General features: G+C 39.5%; 1 protein-coding gene across 10 annotated transcripts in view; it reads left to right on the plus strand.

The window, feature by feature from the left end:
• NEO1 (neogenin 1) overlaps positions 1–18,965 on the plus strand; it is a 212,847-nt gene that overhangs the window by 100,055 nt on the left and 93,827 nt on the right. For all 10 annotated transcript variants that reach the window (XM_055715632.1, XM_055715628.1, XM_055715636.1 and 7 more), the window contains exon 5: positions 573–709. In XM_055715632.1, coding sequence (XP_055571607.1) covers positions 573–709 — 137 coding nt within the window. The remainder of the gene's footprint in view (positions 1–572; positions 710–18,965) is intronic.

An 18,965-nucleotide genomic window follows, 5' to 3' on the forward strand; every position in this document is an offset into this window, starting at 1 on the left:
ATAACAACAATAATAATAATGACAACAGTAACAATATAAACAGTAATGATAATAATAACAACAAAAACAATGAAAAAGAGGGAGAAGAGGAGAGGAATGAAATCCAAAGGGAAGGGAGAAAAGAAAACAGGTTGATGCATGATACATTTGCTCACCATCCACTGATCAATGCCCTGCCAGTCCCCAAGCAGGGATCGAGAGGCCCCAGCCAACACTCCCCACCCCACCCCATTCATACACTGAGCATGACATCCTTATGGTATGGAATATCCCTTTGGCTAGTTCGGGCCGGCTGTCCCTCCTCCCAATTTCTTGTGCCCTTTCACCTTCTTGCTGGCACGGCCTGGGAAACTGAAAAGTCCTTGACTTTAGTATAAAATTTACCCAGCAACAAGTACAACCATCAGTGTGCTATCAGCACTGTCATCACACCAAATCCCAAACTCAGTGCTGCACCAGCTGCTAAGAAGAAAATGAACTGTCCCAGGTGAAACCAGGGCAGCACTTCTCTGGTGACACTCCGCTTAATTCTGTGTGTCCATCGAGTCACCTGTGTGTCCTGTTTTGCACAGCCATGGGAGATTGCTGCTGCTTGCGGGGGGCAGTCTGGAGGTCAGCGAGGTTACGGAGGAGGACGCTGGCACATACACCTGCACAGCAGATAATGGAAATGAGACGATTGAAGCTCAAGCAGAACTTACAGTTCAAGGTAGGTCAAGCACTTAATTTTCAGAGAGAATGTATCTCCAAATGACTTTTCACAAGACCTATATTGTGTGAATAGTTAAAAACCTGGTTGTGTTTTGTGCCCTGTTTGGGAAAAAAAAAAAAAACAAACAACCCCCCAACAAAAAAAAGCCTACCACCCCCACAATTCTGTTATAAATACTGTGTTACGTGTTACTCTGATTTGTTGTTCAAACTGCTCATAATTTTGTAAATATTGAAATGATTAATTTGCTTATATAATGCATCTTGAGCGTGGTTAAAAGCTGTTGTACATGCTCAGATATTATTCAACATGGTCAGTGCCATACTTTTTAAATGGAGGACAAAGGTCACTGTGGATAATCACATCTGAAAATTGGCCTATACTACTACTACTACGGTCTACTTTGAAAAGGAAATATATAAAGTGTTTTTCATAATCCTTTAAATATTTTGTTGTTTTCAAGAAGCTTGACAGTAGGTAAAAGCTGAGATACGTATTTAGTAATGCTCTTCATTTAACGTGCATATAACTTCCTTGCTTATTCTGGAAAGCTATTTTTACTAGAAACGGCACTGAAATGTTAATGTTGTTTTAAAAACATCTGACATAACCTGTGCAAATGAAGTACACTTGTTAAGGAGCAGGAAAAGAAGTTTGGCTTTTTCACCTTTCTTACATTTTTCAGGGATATCTTTTATTAATTTGATCTTAATATTGGTTTAAAATTCTCCTGCTAGGAGGTAATGATATGTAAGAGTGGTTCATATATGCAATATCCTTGTAAAAGCTTAACTGACTTTGTTTTACAATGGATTGTAGCAGTAGAAAGTTTGTCTTAAAAGCATGTTTGATGGGATACATTTAATCACTGAACAGCCCTAAAGGAAGGTTTATCTATAGGTGAAACCTTTATGACCAAAAAAAATTGTTTTACATTGTGTGATAATTATTCTTGTACCATGAAATGTTATGTAAGGGCATGTGAGCAGAGTTCTTGCTTCTCTATCAACAAAATGCATGCAAGTTGGACAAATTTTAGTACTCAAGGCATGTGTATTTAAGGTGATGCAGTCTGTCTCTTGGAACATCTGAAACACGGCTGTGATTCTGGTATAGAAGAGCTACAGAAGATCAGTTGAGTTTTAAAAAATTATGTATGACAAGGGACAACAAGAGTTGCTCAGTATTTATTATTAACATTCAATTGTTAATATACTATATATTATATAATTAACATATAAACATTATAAACATATTATTATTAACATAATAATATTAATATTAACAGCTAAAGTCTTTCTCTTCAGGAAGTGGAGTATGAAAGAAGGTTTATACTGGCATCTGCAGCATTTCTGCTTGATGCCGCAGCTGTATTTAACCTTGTCTATGTAAAACTGAACATAAACAATGCTGTACCTTGTTAATGAACATATGGGGGGAATATGCTCCTGAGACTACGTTGTCAGTGCTCACTTTGCCCTGTTACCTGCCCACCGGTACCTTATGCTTCATGTCGCGTTTTATTCTCTGCTGGTCTTGGCACTAGCTTTCTGAGCGTGTCTTTTGCTTTCAGCACATTACTGGTACAGAGACATTTTAGCTTCTCTGCCCTTCGTTAAAAGTTGGGGAAGAAGATCTGAAAAATGCATTTTCTGCAAGGCCTGTTGAAGTGCAGTATAGCTCTACTTTGGCTCGAAGTATTTTGAAAACCAACAAATTCTGGTCATGCACAAAATCCCTCACATCTTTCTTACCTTATTTCTTGGGCCAAAAGGATAAAGATTGCACCCTGTCTTTTGAAATACTTACATGCTTGATGCTTCATAGCACTTTACGATGGTTTTATGCAACCCACTGTGTGCTGTGTTTAATTCAGTTCCAACCTATATATTTTGCAGAATTGGCATGAGGCTTTGAGTTTCATGGGCAATGACAGAAATTAATAATATTAATGATATGCAATTAAGCTAAACATGCCATAGAGAAGACTGAAATTATAGCCTTAATATAGGATATACAGCCAGGTCACTTCAGGGATGAAAGTGATCTTGAGATAACTCTTTTGCTCTTTATCTAAACTAATGTCAATTATTTCTTTATTTGCTTGTAAAAATTTAGAATATGTTCTGCCAGTTCTTTTATGCTGAATTTTACATAGATGCCTGGCACCACCAAGGGAAAAAAAAAAAGAAGATTTCTTGCAAGGCTTGAGTATTAAAATATATTAAAGATTATACAGAATGCATTTTGGAAAGCTGAATTTATGATTTTACTTGGTTCTAATCTTAATTCTACTTTCCTTTGAGGGGTCACTGTAGAGAGTAATTGTATTTCTGCATTACTATAATTTGGTGAAGGTTTGAATAGTTTGAGTAACTGTTATCTGATCACTGTATCATTTCTATTGTATCACAGTAGAAAAATTGTCATCTCATCCCACCTAATAACTGCATGATTTTGCTTAATTTAAGCTGCTTCTGTCATTCTTAGAAATTAGCCTGGCAGAAATTCTTACAAGAAATCCTTATTTTTAATTTTTTTTTATTTTTTATTTGATTTCTATGTCTCATCTGTTTTCTGCACCTCTTGAAGCACCTGAGGTTTTTTGTTTGGAGATTTCAGTAGCATACTAGTCATTGTTCCAAGGCAATCAGTCTTTTTTTCTTGTATTAACATTTCATGATGGCAATTCAGTGAGACATTTGTGAATCTCTGCTGAAGTGTGGTTAAGATGGCATTGTTTGACAGTGTTAGGACAGTTAAAGTGAAAAGGTGTTCCTGTTGATGCCTCTTAACTGAGATTTCCCTGCAGCACCAGGTAGGAATTGACTGAAATTCGCAGGTAGTTAGAAGCAACCGGGTTTATCCAGTTGTAAGCTTAAATTGTGCACAGAATAAAAAGAATGCTCATTAAGCATTGCTTTGCTCCAAGACCAGCTTTTCTATATCCTTTAACAGGGATATAAAAACCTGGAAGCTAGCATGCTTTCTCTGTGATGTGATACCAGTGGCAGCAAGCTGCCATGCATCTGCTGCACTGGGCTGATCACTGGAAGCTTGTCCTTCCATGGCGGTAAGGATGGAATTGCTGACCTTCATCATTAAAGGGCAGGGTGCTGTGAAGTGTCCCACCCTGAGGTGTGTGCTGTGCTCAGCTGGCAAGAAATGCCGACATTTTGCTGTGCTGCTGCTGTGTATGTGTAAGGTACATGGGAGGTAATTGAAGATAGCTTATTCCAGCTGCATACAGCATATAAAGTGGTCAAGCCTTGGGAGTTGGTGCGTTTTTTTTCTGTTAAATTTGGCACTATTTTCAGTTCAGATCAACAGTACCTTAAACTAATGCAGTTTACTGAGATGCTATAGGTGGCGCTTAAAGATATCATCTGTTTCAGATACCTGGAAGTAGTCTGTAGCAGAAGTAGACATAGGCTACCCTGTGTCATTTTTTTAAAAAAAGTATGTTAGAGGAGCCTTCTGTTGTCCTTAATGCTTGGTTTAAAAAAATTATTTCATTTCCCTACATACATTACAGGAGGACTGAATCTGGAAAAATGACTTGAGCTATAAAGAAGTTCTTGACTAGAAAGGTACTCGAGGGTCCAGAAGAATATTACACAAATTTGTTTCCTCAGTCTCTTTGTCTACAACACGTATCTTGAAGCTAGAGTTACAAGAATTTCATTTTATTCAGAGGATGATGGAAAATTAATGGAATATTTTGGTGAAGGCGGTTCTAAGAGTATGCACGTACAGATCCTGAGAGTACAGGAAAAGTGCTATTTCAGTACTGATGAAGGTAAATAGCAGTGTTAAAAGTGTTTACTTGAGAAATTTAAATTTTAGGTGGGTTTGGAGAGAAGAAAGTGTTTTTTAAGTAGCCTGCATTTTTGAGGAAGACGAAAGAATCATCAATTATTATAAAATAATACCTGTTTTGCCATTAGTAACATTCTTTGTACCTTTACTCGTGAAACATCTGAATTCCAGCCCTTTGTGAAGCCTTGTTATTCTTTGATATGGTACCAGGGGATTTTTTTGCAAAATTCACAGGGAATTGAAAATGCTAAAAATCTGGAGTACATCTTGGAAGACAATGATTTTTGGTGTAGGTTCTATCAACCACCTGGATTTAATTCTGTCCGTAGTGCTGGGTGACACAGCTGTTCCTGCCCTCCTCTCAGTGTGGCTGTGCCCACTGGAAGGGTGGGCACTGTCCCCACTTATCCCCACAGCCCCTCTTGTCTGTAGGCCCAGCTGCTTTTTGTGAGCTCTAAGGCACTTTAGTTAACTTAAACCAGTTAAACCAGGCTTTTTCAGACTGGTTTGAGCTGTGTTAGATCATTTCAGTCAAAATGGGTGGGGGAGCAGCTGCCTGAACAGCTCAGCGGTGGCTCTGTTGGAAGTGCAATTTTCAGGCCTTTTCCTTGAAAAAGGGAAGATGCACTTTGCCACAAAGTGAGGAGACACTTGGAAGCAAACTCAGAAGACTGCTCTGCATCAAGGAGTTACAGAAAATAAAAGTTTCTAGTAATGTGTGTGCAAATTAGAGATTTCACGTGTCCTTGTGTCACGCACCAAATTTTTGACTTGCAAGTTCGAGAAGTGGTTTGAGTGTGGAAGAGAACACGAAATTTCCTGGGGGAAGACCTGCAACTGAGAGGGTTCCAGCCCCTAAAGCTTAACATTTCTGAATCCCATCCACATTTAAGATAGTCTTTAGGGAAAAGTATCTGATGGATAAATGTGTGTACAGCTTTGTACCTGCTCACTTTTCCCTGAGTTAACCTTGGGTGCAAAAAGCGTATGTCAGCGCGGTCTCAAGCCAGCACCTAGAAGGTGCCATTCCCAGGGCAGATTACCTCCCATGAAGGGAGGTGATAATTTGGTGTCCGAAAATCTTTGATAGAAAGTCAAATATCTTTTAGCCGTGTTGACAGTGTTCTTCCCCTTACTGTCAGCAGGAGGAATGGTGCTGGGTACCAGATTTATTTACATCACATGTAATGAATTGAGAGCACTGGAAAAATTTGTTTTGCTCTCACCAGCAATGAAAGAATCTGTAGTATTTCTATGAGATAAGAGTGGAAAGTGATGAAAGTAAAGCTGGGGAAACAAGTAGTAAATGTATTTAAAATGCAGTTGGCTGGCTTCTGTTCAGTCTAAAACCTGTGGCCTGGAAGACCCATAGTGGCAGTTAAATACTGAGAAGGTTATAAGTTCATTCTTCATCTGGGAAATATTTCAAATTTATTACTGTGCCCAGCACCCCTGGGATTTCTGCAAATACTGTGACTCGAGTTAGATCACTGCATGAGCTTCCTGTCGCCTGTCTTGGTACTTATGCTGTAGATAACGAGTTTAGAGGGAGTTTTCTCTTTCTGTTGAAATATTTACTGCAGTTAATAATGAACCAGAAAATAATAAACTAAACAAATTCCATTTTCATTTTCCTTGTAAAATTGATATAACAGGTCTGATGTCTTTAAAATAAATGAATCACTGCATTTGTGTGAGAGAAGTCAGAAATGCTCTTTTTTTTTTAGTTGTCTGTGTTATTACCTTTCAGTGGGTTTTTTGGGATAGCAGACGGTTGACTTGAGTCATCTAGGACAGCATTCAGTGTCTGATAACATATCTTACATCTAGGCATTAAATACTTTGCTGTGTTAACGTACTAAAATTAAACATCAAAAAAGGAAAGTTTATTTTTGGGTATCTGTAGTGATAAATTAGAGGTTGCACATGGCAATAGGCTGATCAATACCTCATTTGTGCTGCCAGAGCAAATTGTACGGAAAAAACAAATGCAGAAGTGTTTTGATAGAATTAGCAGTTTTGTGCTTTGGGAGGAAATGCTGGAAATATTTTCAGTATAGCTGAAAAGCATTATGCTAATGGAAAATCCTTATTCTAGCAAAAGATATGTGTATTGCAATGTTGGTCCTGCAGTGTAAGAAAACGATATTTTTGCTTTCTATGCAAGAGTTCGGTAGTGATATTTTGTCTACCCAATAGATTTTCAATTAATAGTCCGTGACACAAATCAGATTTGAAAAGATGATGTTATTACAACACAGCTGAACTGTAGTTGATTGGGAGTCAAGACTATACCAACTAAAACACTCCTTTGTTAGTGTAGCATTGTCACATGCAAAAACGTTTGAGATAGTGAAATTTAGGATCGTGAACACTTGGAGCAAGGTTTGGCACACTCGAAAGGAAAGAAACTTGGCTTTCACAAATCTGTGCAAGGGTGCGTAGGTCAGGCTTTCTGAGAAGCAATCTATCACCTCTGTGGTTCTGCTTTACTTTTCATACAGCCGTTGTATTTGCTGTTGGTGTAATAGTGTTTCTAGTACAGGAAACACATTGTTATTGATGGCAGGTAGTTATTTTAAGGTTTTGTATTTGAAGATACTGGCTTAAAAACTAGCTGTGATTATACTTGTGTTAATAAGAATTCTCTATTTTTGTTTACTGCTCTTTATATTTGGGAATTGCATAGTCTAAGGCTGTTGATGAGGCTTTAAAAATAGCTTGAAAAATTGCTCCCATTTACACTTATTGAGAAACAAGACTTTGGTCAAATAGCTCCCCTCGTGTCATTAAAATAAGATGAAAATGTACCGGGAAGTGTGAGGTAAGTCAAAATGTGTGGCTCTTTCCCCATAGCTTTATTTTAAACATGTAATTTTAAATGTGTTTGGTTTGGTTTTTTTTTAATATCTCAAAAACTGTTGAAAAAGAATTGTTTCTAAACTTATTGCATAGGAAATGGGCTATTGGTGACAGTTGTCTTATTTACCATTGCAGCTGCAAAGAGGGAGCATTCACTCCTGTCTGTCTGTTTGGTTTCCTTGTCTTGCACAAAGAGCTGTTTTATTCACTTTGTTTTACTAACTAACCTGAGTTAAACTTGTAAAGACTTTCTTTAAAATCAAAACAAAACAGTTGTAGAAGGAAGAGCCCTAATGTAAAGAATCTTAGACTTCTCTTCCAAGGGTACATATGACCAGTTCTTCATCTGTGGCAAATGCTTTGATAAAAGATAATGCCATCCTTCTCAAAAAATTGTAGAAGTTTGAAAAGACTATTAAATCCTGCAGCAACAGAATAATATGTCTGGGTAACTCTTATTTTTGCACTTAGCTTTCATTATTACTGAAAGCAATTCTAGGGAAGAAATTTGAACCAACACTGAAAATTGCTAAAAACTTTCTCATACCTTCTAGATTATCTTTATCGATTTCTGTCTCTAATTATGCTCAGTGCTGTATCTTGATAATAGACTGCACTTCAATTTTAGATTCAGAAGATAGTACACTAAACCTGGTACTGTCAAAGGCTTGTACTTGGGACAAAGTACCAGTTTTTTAGGTTATATTGGAACTACTCTGGTTGGGGGAAGCTGTTAATGATAAAAAGAATATCTCTGCTTCATGCATGTTTTTTCTTTCCCTTGAAACTAATGTGACTTCCATTAATGATCTTTGTTCCATGATACAAAAGAAACGCAGTAAGTCAGAGAAGTCTGATGTGGGGAGGATGTATAAGCAGAACTCACTGTAATTTTGGTCAGTAGCATTGTACTTGATTATCTGAAAATTTAAAAAAAAAAAATTCCTTGCTGCTGCTCTTAAGTATAGTTTAATGTTTATGCAGTTGTATAATTTAGTTGTGAATTCAATTAAATATGTCTAGAGATACCATTTGAGTAATTTTTGTCTCTGTCACAATCGTGTTCAAAGACAATGTTACTAGTGATAAAGTTGCGAACAAATACTCAGAAGCACACATGGAATGGGGAGGGAGGAGATGGTAGCATTATTTTAAGACCTCACTTGCTCAGGCTTTACCTGGAGACCAAGAATGCCCATCTGTGTGAGATGCATAATTTTTAATACTAAATGTAAACTTCCACAAAAATGAATCGTTCTTTGCATCATGCAGAACATCACACTTCTGTTGTGTTTAAAGATACTGTGATCTGATTTCTGTTGCCCGCTACTGTCACGCGGACTTGGGCTCAGCAGAACCTCAGATTGCCTCTGCCTGTACCTACTCACTTTCCAAGTCTTGCTCTGTAGTTGGTGAACCATTGTAAATTTTTTTTATGTCTTAATGTTTTTCTAAGACCACAAGGAACATTTGTCCAGTTCTTGCCATATTTCAGAAGCACAGGACAGTAAAGCTTCTTGAAGAAAGCTTGCCACAATTATTAATAGGGGCACAAAAATTTGTTTTCTTTAATTGTGTTTCCAAAAATTATGAATGAGCTTTTCTAGAACTTTGAAGGAGGATTCCCTTGTAGCAGCGCAAATGTTTAAAATTCAGCGGTATTACAGAACAATGAGAACTGAATGTTGTAACAAGAAGCATTGGGGAGCCTTCACAAGCAATGATCTCTGCCTTGCTGCATACTCCTGGTTTTCAGTGTTCAAAGTGTGCAAACCCTCCGTGAAGCTTAGGGCTGGGATGGTTTGCTGACCTTTCCTGGGGTCAGGGCTGAGCAGAGACAGCTGCTGTCTGTGCCTTGTGCTGCACATGTGAGCAGGGTCTCAACTTCTGTGGTCAGGGCAAGTACAGGATGATTATTGAAACCTGATAGTGAAGACAAGGGTTATGTGTGTGCCTCGTAGAGGTGCATCCCCTTTGGTATGAGCCATCCACAGGTCGACAAGGTGGTGTGGAGGCTTCACAGACCAGGCACTCATTACAATAACAGATGTGGTTTGGTTTGAACTGTGCTGCAGAGGTATGAGTGTGGTACGTTCAACTGTCAGAGCGTGATATTCACCCACTGACAGACTGGGGTGAGGAACTGGAAATGGGTGTACTGTGTCTCTGAAGCTTCTGGCACAGGATGTGAAAAGCTACATTTGTCAACTGAAATCAATCCCACTCTTTGATCGTGCTGTGACTGCAAATGTTATGCCCCTGCTGCATCCAGAAACATCGGCTCACAGCACGTGCTCTTTCCAGCAGTGGTGACTTCCCGCTAACCGGCAGGAAGGACCATGGATGTGGCAGTTCTCTGGGTTTGGACACCGTCCTGGGGGCAAGCTGGAGCAACCGGCGGTAACAGAGCAATGCAGGTGAAGCTGCAGTGGTCTGTAGACAATAGTGTTGCAAGGCAGGCTTTTCCCCTTCAGAGTCTCTTTCCTGAGTACCTGACAACCATTAACCATGAGGTTCTTTTATGTGAACCATCTGTAATTCACTCAACAGTTTGATTGTATTTGGAAAAGTTTTTTGTGTCATGTAGGTGCTGCATAGTTTTCAAACACATTTTTTTGGTGCCAAAAAATGGATTGCAAAAGCCTGAAATGGTTAGATGTTAATGAGGACAAAGATTAGATCCTTTTGGCTAAGTGCCCGTAACTGAATTGCACTGGGGTTGGGGGGTAGTGTCTCCAGAGCTGTACGTGCAAGGAAGATGAGATACACTTTCAATTTAAAAAAAGCTTTGTGATTTATTTTACACACACATATAAAAAATACCATTAAGAAAGACAAAACCAAATTATCAGTAACCTGTACAATTCATGCAAATGGTTTTCCTTGTAAATGTTCTTGAGTAATCCTTGGGGATAATGAAAATGTTACTAAATTAAGCAGCAGTGTCTTAAATATCTACAGTGTAGAAACTGATATTGAACTAAGGGAATTGTAAAAGCTGTTTTCTCTTTCAGCTAGAATTTCTAATAAATTAAGATCATATTAATGGGGTTTTGAACCAGCTGCTGCTTTATGGAAAGAAATACTTTTTCCCACCAAATGGTTTTTAAAACAATAAGCTGTGGTTGCTATCAATACCTTTGGCCTAGACAGTCAGTTACAGAAAATGCACGGTTTTGCCCAAGTCTCATATTTAGATGTATTTGTCTAGTCTCCAAACTAAAAATGTACTTTTTAGTTGGAGCAGGGTTTGCCTGACACGGGACTTACTACCTTGATTCTGAAGTCAGTTACCTGATGAAGTACGTAGCGCTGCAGATAGGGAAGGAGAGGCATGCTGCAGTGTGGGGCGGTCAGTCCTGCACCAGTCAGGCTTCCACCCCTTTCCCAGGTTTCCTTTCATTGCGCTGCTTCCTTGAGCTAAAATGCTCATCTGAACTAATACTGTTGAAATGATTTTCTAGTTTTGGGAAGACATGCAATGATGCCTGCCATCCTGTTTTCTATACCTAGTTTCAGCTTGTTTCTTGATAGTGTGTTTTCCTTTAGATTGTTTGGAACAAAACACCAATTCCATGAATTTTGTCATACCATCTATGTTATGCGTGAATATACATGGTACGTTATATGAAGCATTCCATTAGGTTCCTTGTGAGTTAGGCAGGAGGTATACTTATTTCTGGGTGGACAGTTCATCCTCTGCACAACTGACATGATATTATAAATGGCCCCTGGTTTTCATGCAGTGCTGTAGGAAAGGTAAGCTGGTCGGGTAGCCCAGCTGGTTCATTGCTCCAGGTGCTCTTGAGTAATTGTTAAAGAGTGAAGGGCATGGTAGATACAGTCGTTAACTACAGATAGGCTATAGGTTTTTCATTATTGATTTTAGTCCCTATAAAAAAGAGATGACAGAATTTCAATTAAAAATATTTTTTTTAAAAAAAAAGCTGAAAGATTCAGTAGTGATTTTTAAGTTGCATATGCCAGTGACTTCCAAGAAATGTGAATGTGTGAACTCAGAAGCTCATTAAAATGCCTTCTTCCTTGAAGTGAGAACTCTTTTTATAGAAATTGTGCCCTAAATGGCAAGTATTTTTCTCTATATATCAGGGTCATCCTTCCATGTTTAATTGGTTGAATCAAGCTTTAAGTTTGATTCTTGGATTTATGGGTTTTAAGTTTTTTTCCATTTCAACAGAGACTTTTGCTTTGTTTTTGCACCATCAAATTTGTGATGAAATCTGAGGGTGATGTTAAAATGGAAATGCTGAAGAACACCATGCATTACTTAAAATGTCTCGAGAGAGAGACCGTACCATAAAGTATACATATACTTTCTTTCAAGTTAAATTTTTATGGTAGTTAAGCTGACTCTTACGCCACCAGATGATTTATTTCTCTAATGGGAGCTAGATTATTGCAGTTGCTAGGTGTCTCATTATAAAAACTGTAGTCCTTGGCAGGGAAGTTTATTCCAAAGTTAAAAAGATGAACAATTCAGTAATTTGTTGTAAGAAGGTGGTCCGTTATCTGTAGTGACTTACTCCCTACGCAGTCTTGCAGTTAATTAGTCTTCATGATGAGAATAATTGAAAAGAAAAACACCATGGAGTTTTGATTCCTGAAGTAAACAGTTTCTTTAGTTACAGTGTCAGTTTAAGTTCAATGTACTGTTTTGTAGTAGCAAAGAACTTTGAGACAGGTGTGATCTGCGTGATAAAGTTGTTATATGCTCCTCAGTGACAGTTCTGAGGCTCTCTCTTCAGAAATGTGTTGGAAGGAGGCCTATAAGAAAATGTGAACTGAAAATAGATAAAGGAAACTGGGCTCACAGGAGGCTAGTTGATGGTTAGTAAATGGCAGAAAGATAATTTTTTTAATTGAATATTTTTCTAAACAGTCCTGATTTCTGCATCTCTGCTAGGCTTGCTTGTTTTCAAGTGCTAACTCAAAGATTTATTCTATGTTTTTTCTTTTTTGCATTCTCAGGAGGTTGGATATAGCCTCAGTATAGTGTTAAACAAAGCATTTTACAAGTGAGGACATAAATTGCTCTACTGTATGGTAATTCAAAGCACCCTTGTGCTCTAGAAGTGGCATTCCACAGGTTACGTGCCTCTGACTCACATCAGATGGTTTTAGTTTCAGTAAAGTATTTTGTTCTGTAAATACAAGTTCAGTACAAGGGTTTTTTTGTTTTGTTCCTCGTAAGTTACAATACTTGAAAGGTCCAAGGTAGGGGGCCTTGAAAGGCCTACTGTAACCTTGCCATCACTATTAAGCTAATACACACAATGTAGGCTTACTAAATATTTCTCTTTATGAAAGAATAAATGTATTGCCTGCAGTGATGGTAGGCATGCAAGTTGCGAAATCTTACCCGAAAGTACTTTTTATCAGTAAAGCTCTGGATCTGTAAACACAAGGAGCAGTTCACTTAAGTAGGACAAGGTATTTCTTGCATAGGCATGTTGCAGTGTGGAATTGTATTTGAAGGAGATATGAAAGTTTTAGCAGTCTTCAAAAATAATCGTGCTTCACACTGTATAACTCATCAAGCTCAATAGTATTTTGGAGCTTCAACTTCAAATTAACTTTCTTTTTTTTATTTTAATGCAATACCTTTCACAAAATACCCAGAGCACTACAGGCAAGTCAGTCTCACCTCTGTGCCCAACAAGATCATGGAGCAGATCCTCCTGGAAACTGTGCTAAGGCACATGGAAAATAAGGAGGTGGTTGGTGACAGCCAACATGGCTTCACTAAGGGCAGATCGTGCCTGACCAGTTTGGTGGCCCTCTGTGATGGATGGGGGTACAGCCTTGGTGGGTATGGGAGAAGCAACTGATGTCATCTGCCTGGTCTTGTGCAAGCATTTGGCACTGTCCCACACGACATCCGTGTCTCTGGATTGGAAGGGCATGGATTTGACAGCTGGACCACTTAGTGGAGAAGGAATTGTCTGGGTGGTCGCACTCGAAGAGTTGCAGTCAACAGCTCAACGTCCAAGTGCAGACCGGTGATGGGTGGCATTCCTCAGGGGTCCATGCTGGGCCTAGCACTGTTTAATGTCTTTGTCAGGGATGTGGACTGTGGGATTGAGTGCACCCTCAGCAAGTTGCCCAGCGATGCCAAGTGGTGTGGTCGACACTGGAGGACCGGGATGCCATCTGCCTCTCCAGGCTGAGGGAGCTGGGGCTGTTCAGCCTGGAGAAGGGAAGGCTCCGGGAGACCTTCCAGCACCTTCCAGCACCCAAGGGGGGCGACGGGAAAGCTGGAGGGGGGTGTTTTACAAGGGTAGTGATAGGACAGGGGGGAATGGCTTTCAGCTGAGAGAGGATGGATTTCGATTAGATATCAGGAAGAAATCCTTCCCCGTGCGGGCGGCGAGGCGCTGGCACAGGCTGCCCGGAGAGGCTGTGGGTGCCCCATCCCTGGCAGTGCCCAAGGCCAGGCTGGACGGGGCTGGGGGCAGCCTGGGCTGGGGGGGGTGTCCCTGCCCCTGGCACGGGTGGGACTGGGTGATCATTACGGTCCCCACCAACCCAAACCCTTCTGTGATTCTATGAAATGGTTGAAGCCCTTCAGGTTTGCAAGTCTGCATACTGTCTTTTGAGAAGCTGAAGGCAGGTGTTGCGCATAGCGATGAAGCAAAGAGGCCAGAAGTGCAATTTGAAATATGTCAGTCTTCGGTAATGAAAATCTCTTTTGAGATGAGTTTAGCAGCTCATAGCTTCTGAGAGTTAAGTTGATGCTGTTAAGCATACATTTTAGTAAATTCAAATGTTTTACTCTAAGCTATGAGTGATGCTTTGGGGAGAATTTTTGAAATTAATTTTTGCCTTTCCTATCCCCTTTGGGCAAATAATTTTTCTTCTGCTTTTTTAGTACACTTAAAATTAATAACTTTGTTTACTGACAGTGTCAAAAATAACATAGCTCTGATTTACAGCATTTATCTTTTGCTTGTTTACTTCCTGTCTAGCACATCATGAAATGCCATAGACAGAATAAACCGTTTCTTATGAAGGTGGTTTTGTTGAGATAATAGAAAAGCAGAGTGCGTGAGCACTACCTTGTTATGTTCTCTTTGATGCAGAAAAAACCATGAGGCCCAAGTCATTGTCCTTTAAATAATTAGTTGAAAACTTGTTTTGGACAGCTGTCCAAGAATTTGCATGGAGTGGGAAGGGAAAATAGCCACTGGAGGCTTTGTGAGAGAAAAAGGACATTTTGTTATGCAAGATCAGGCTTCTGAGGTTTCATGAAGTGTAGTGTATCTATCCATGGCACTGACTGTACATTTCCTTCCAGTCATATACTTAATTTGAATGTTGCATGGTTATTGCTCTACTAATTTGCTTAAATTATCATTAGTGTAATTATCCATTATAGGAGTGATTTTCAGAGTTGCTAATCTGCTACTCTTTGCAGAGTTGCAAAGAGTCCCTGCTACTTTTGATTATATTTTGATTATAACTGGAATAGTATAGACATCAACTCCGAGGGTTACAAGCAAGAGAACTGAGGAATTAAATAATAAACCTATTAATTTACGTAAAATTTAGCTGGATTGTAAGCAAGTGCAATAGAACACAAGGAGTAAAGCTTTTATGAAGCCTCTTATATCGTTTCCGTTGACAGTTTTCTCTGTATCACTGCTCTGCATCATCATGTTAATCTTATGGTAATGTTAAATAAGTATTTTGAGTACTTTGGCAAAATACTGTGGCTTCAAATCCTAAGCTGGTTCTCTTGCAAAACTTAAACTTGGTTTCTTTAGTTTGACATTGGATTATAATTGTTGATCATTGTTTTCAAAGTAAAAGAATTTTCTTTAAGGTACAGAAAAATGTTACATATGAAGAATAGTTTTAATTTTTTTCTTTGCCTACAGTAGCTCAGATATGTAAAACTTTATTTGAAAGAACATTCTTCCCTTTTTATTAAACAAGTGATCCATTATTGTACCACCTTACAAAAATAGTAAGTGTTGTTGTGAGATATTCTTTAGAATTATATGCCAGCTTTTTTCTGGAGTTCTAGTGCTGTATTTATGTGAAAGTGGTTGCTGTTTAATATACTAAGTTGAAATCTCTTCCTAATCTATTAACAGTCATTAGTTTGTATCAGTATTGTGGGAATGCTCCATGGTCTGTTTTTTCTGTTTGCTAGGAAGAATTATTTTCTAAACTATTGCAAACTTAGAAAGTTTATTTGATGGATTTGAGATATGCTCCTTGTCCATAATATCTGCCTTGATTTATCTACCTTAAGAAAAAAGAACTTGGCTGAGGTATGTGTTTCCCTGAATTCCAGTTGCTTCCTGTGAGCTCCTGTAACTGAAAAGCAATGACTCTTGCACCAGGTAGTATTTCAAGATAAGCAACCTGTAAAGGCAAAACAGCCTGGCAAATTTGTAACTGTGCTTGGAAATCATGCTGGTTTTCTGCTTTACTTTTGTGGTGTTTTGTTTTTGTTGTTCCTTAGACTGCAGAAACAGAGCAAGTGACTTAGTTATTTTTGTTTAAGTTTAAGCCTAACAGACTGCAGGCTTAGTAGAGGACTTGATGCAAGCTGTGGCCATCTCTCAGCTAACCCCTGGCAGGGCAGGGAAGCGCTGTAACGCACAGTAGAACTTCTCTATATTCACTTAAGCTGCCAGTTTGAGACTGATTCGTGCAGTGTGGTGAGAAACACATCCTGAAATTCCAACTTCAGTCATTCTAGAAAGCTGAAGGATTAATTAGAAGTTGTGCTTTTGTGCAACTTGCCATACAATTTACAAAGATTTCCTTAAGTTCATTTTGTGTCTTTATATATTTAAGTTACTATGATGATCTTATTTTTTTTTAAATTTTTAGATTTTTTTAAAAGGAAGAACGAACATATTTTGGTACAGTGCAAGGTTCTTGTGGCGTGGTGTTTCTGTTCAGCCACAGAGAAGTGGAAGTATATTCCAAATCCATCCTGCCTCTAACTCAACTTGTATTTAAATTTTTAAGACCTTTGATCTTTCAGCACAGGGAAATGTTTTTTAAGGTTTGCCACGCCAGCTCAAATATAATGCAGGCCGTCCAAGATGCAAAAGGGCCTATTCCCTTTAGTGACAGACTAACTTTAGGAGCGTGTGTACTGTAATGCCACTTGAAGAGCTCTCCTAGTGCACTCCCGTGGTAAAAACCTGCTGATGGAGGCACCATAGTCTTTGCCTTAACCAGCTGGTGCCTTCGTCAGTATTGTATATGTGTGTTAAACCACCTATTGTAAGATGTGGCTGCTACCGGGTCTGATTCCCGAGTTGTCCTGATATAAAGGAGCGCGGCTGACGCAGGACCAGGAAAGGGGTAAGTGGTGGAGCAGCCCATGGGATGGGCAGGAATGGGGGCTTTTGGTCACGGGGCTCTGAAGGCTGAGCAAGTCTCTGCTGTCAGGGTCAGAAGACAGCTTTCCATTTGAAGTCCTCTTATTTTAACAATAACGCTGTGCAAAGAAAGGTGTGTGACAGTTCGGTCTTACTATGCACATATTTTTGTGAGTGAATCGAACACAGCAATGCAGCAGTAGCTGTGCTGGACCAAGCAAAAGGCTCATATGTTTGGTGTCTTGTCCAAAAGCAGATGGTTCAGAGAATGTAAGTAAGGGGCAAGAATATTTGTTGCTTCCCTTGAGTAATGTCTCATTCTCCAGCCATTTGCAGACTGGGGATTTTCTGAGCTACATGTAGTTCCTACATTATTTAGCAATCCTCAATAGATTTCTTTCCTATTAATCCGTCTTCTGCTCCTGTCCCCCTCCCCCCGCCATGTAAAAATCTTGTGTTCGCAGCATCCCGTGACACTGGGGGGAACAGCACCTCCTTTTTGTTTGTTTTGACCCAATCTCTCTTAAATTGATTTGATTTTTCTTTTCTTTAACTAGCTTGTGTGGGAAAAGGCTGAAGCAAGCCGTCCTTTTTCCCCCACTGTACCAGACACCATTTGATAGGCCTTTATTGTCCCCTCTTCAGTTGTTTCTTTTTAGACTGCGCAATCTTAGCTTGTTTGCTTGTTTCTTATACGGAAGCTGTTACTCAAGTGGATTGTAATTAAAGTTGTTCTGGGGATTTGTAAATTAGAAGGGACTTTGATGTGAAGATAGGCCTGCATTCATTGATCAGGAAATAAAAGTGATTGGGTAACTCTTAACTGATGCATAAAACAAGCCTACAGAATTTGTGTCATTACAGCCAAAAAAAAATGGAAAAGCATAAACTCTCCATCTCTCTTTTTTTGAGTTGATCAGAAAAAATGGTTTTTTTCCTAGCGGGTGATGACTGTAGGGATATGCCTCGTTTCTGCTGTAGCGTGCCGTTGGAAGTTCGCATCATGCTTTGGTGAAGATGAGAGGGGCTTAGTGGAGCAGTGGATCCAATCAATTACTTTTACTGTTTGCAGACGTAGTTCGTTTCATTCCCAAGTGATCTGAGGCAAGCTGTATTTAGTGAACAAACGGTTTGATATTTGGAATTATCTTAAAATCTGTGCCCTTTTTGGCCTTTGGTGGCTTCTCAGTCTCCAGCATAAAAATGCACTGCCCTGTTGCAAAGGCTGCACGGGCAAATATTCAAAATAAAGAAATTTCAAAGGTAGTTGTCTTTAATTTGTCACTTCCCCGTTGTTATGGGATGAAGTTACAGAAATCTTAAAATACATGTTCTGCTGTTTCTCCACAGGATCTTACTGCCTTGTGCAGTGCACAAATTTCATGGTACTACTTTATTGAAAAAATGTTCGATATTTGGTATTTTTTTTTCTTGTTCAGGGGATAGTACCATGACTTATTTATCATACCCAGTTCAAATCCATATTTATTTCTGTTCTGCTATTCAGCACCATGGAATCTGAATCATTCATAAACACTAATGAATGTATTTTTGCACTGTGCTGAAATGAAGTGGTATTGAATCCATTTAAAAAATTGACTGAGACATGGAAAAATTAAGATGAAATGTATCCAGCTGCTTTAGTGCCCAGTGTGAGACATTTAAACATTGATTTTTCAGAATATGCATCTCTTAATATGTCCCTTTGGAGCTGTGATTGGCGTTACGCATTGGAGAAGGGTGAGCGGCTCTGCTGCTCTGTCTGGCTGTTGACCCAGATCACAGGCTGACAGGTTGCAGTCACCTGTCAAAAACTGGATTTGCTTTTTAAATACCCTCCCCAGGCCCCGCAGTGAGGCAGAGGCAAGGAAGGCATCTGATTTTCTAGGGCCCTGTTAGAGACAGGGCTGTTCATTCCCTTTTTGTGGTTTCTTCACCAGCCTCTGCTTGCCTCCGGCGGTGGATGTGTTGTAGTCAAGGGCTTTCATGCTGATTTCTGCCTCTCGAGCTGGGTACCAGCCACCCTCCGGTGTGCCCAGCTGTGAGGGGGTCTTCCCTGGGCCGGGGTGGGGAGCAGATGGAAGTGGAAGGTTGTGTCCATTTGCTGAGGACATGGGAGTGGGCAGCTGGCCTTCCCAGGCGCCTCCAGCCTCTAAAGGGGCAGCACTTGGAGAATTTCTTCCACTGTTGTCCTCTTCTCTGATGTT

The sequence above is a fragment of the Falco cherrug genome, chromosome 7 (genome assembly GCF_023634085.1).
Source record: "Falco cherrug isolate bFalChe1 chromosome 7, bFalChe1.pri, whole genome shotgun sequence".
Lineage (NCBI taxonomy): Eukaryota > Metazoa > Chordata > Aves > Falconiformes > Falconidae > Falco > Falco cherrug.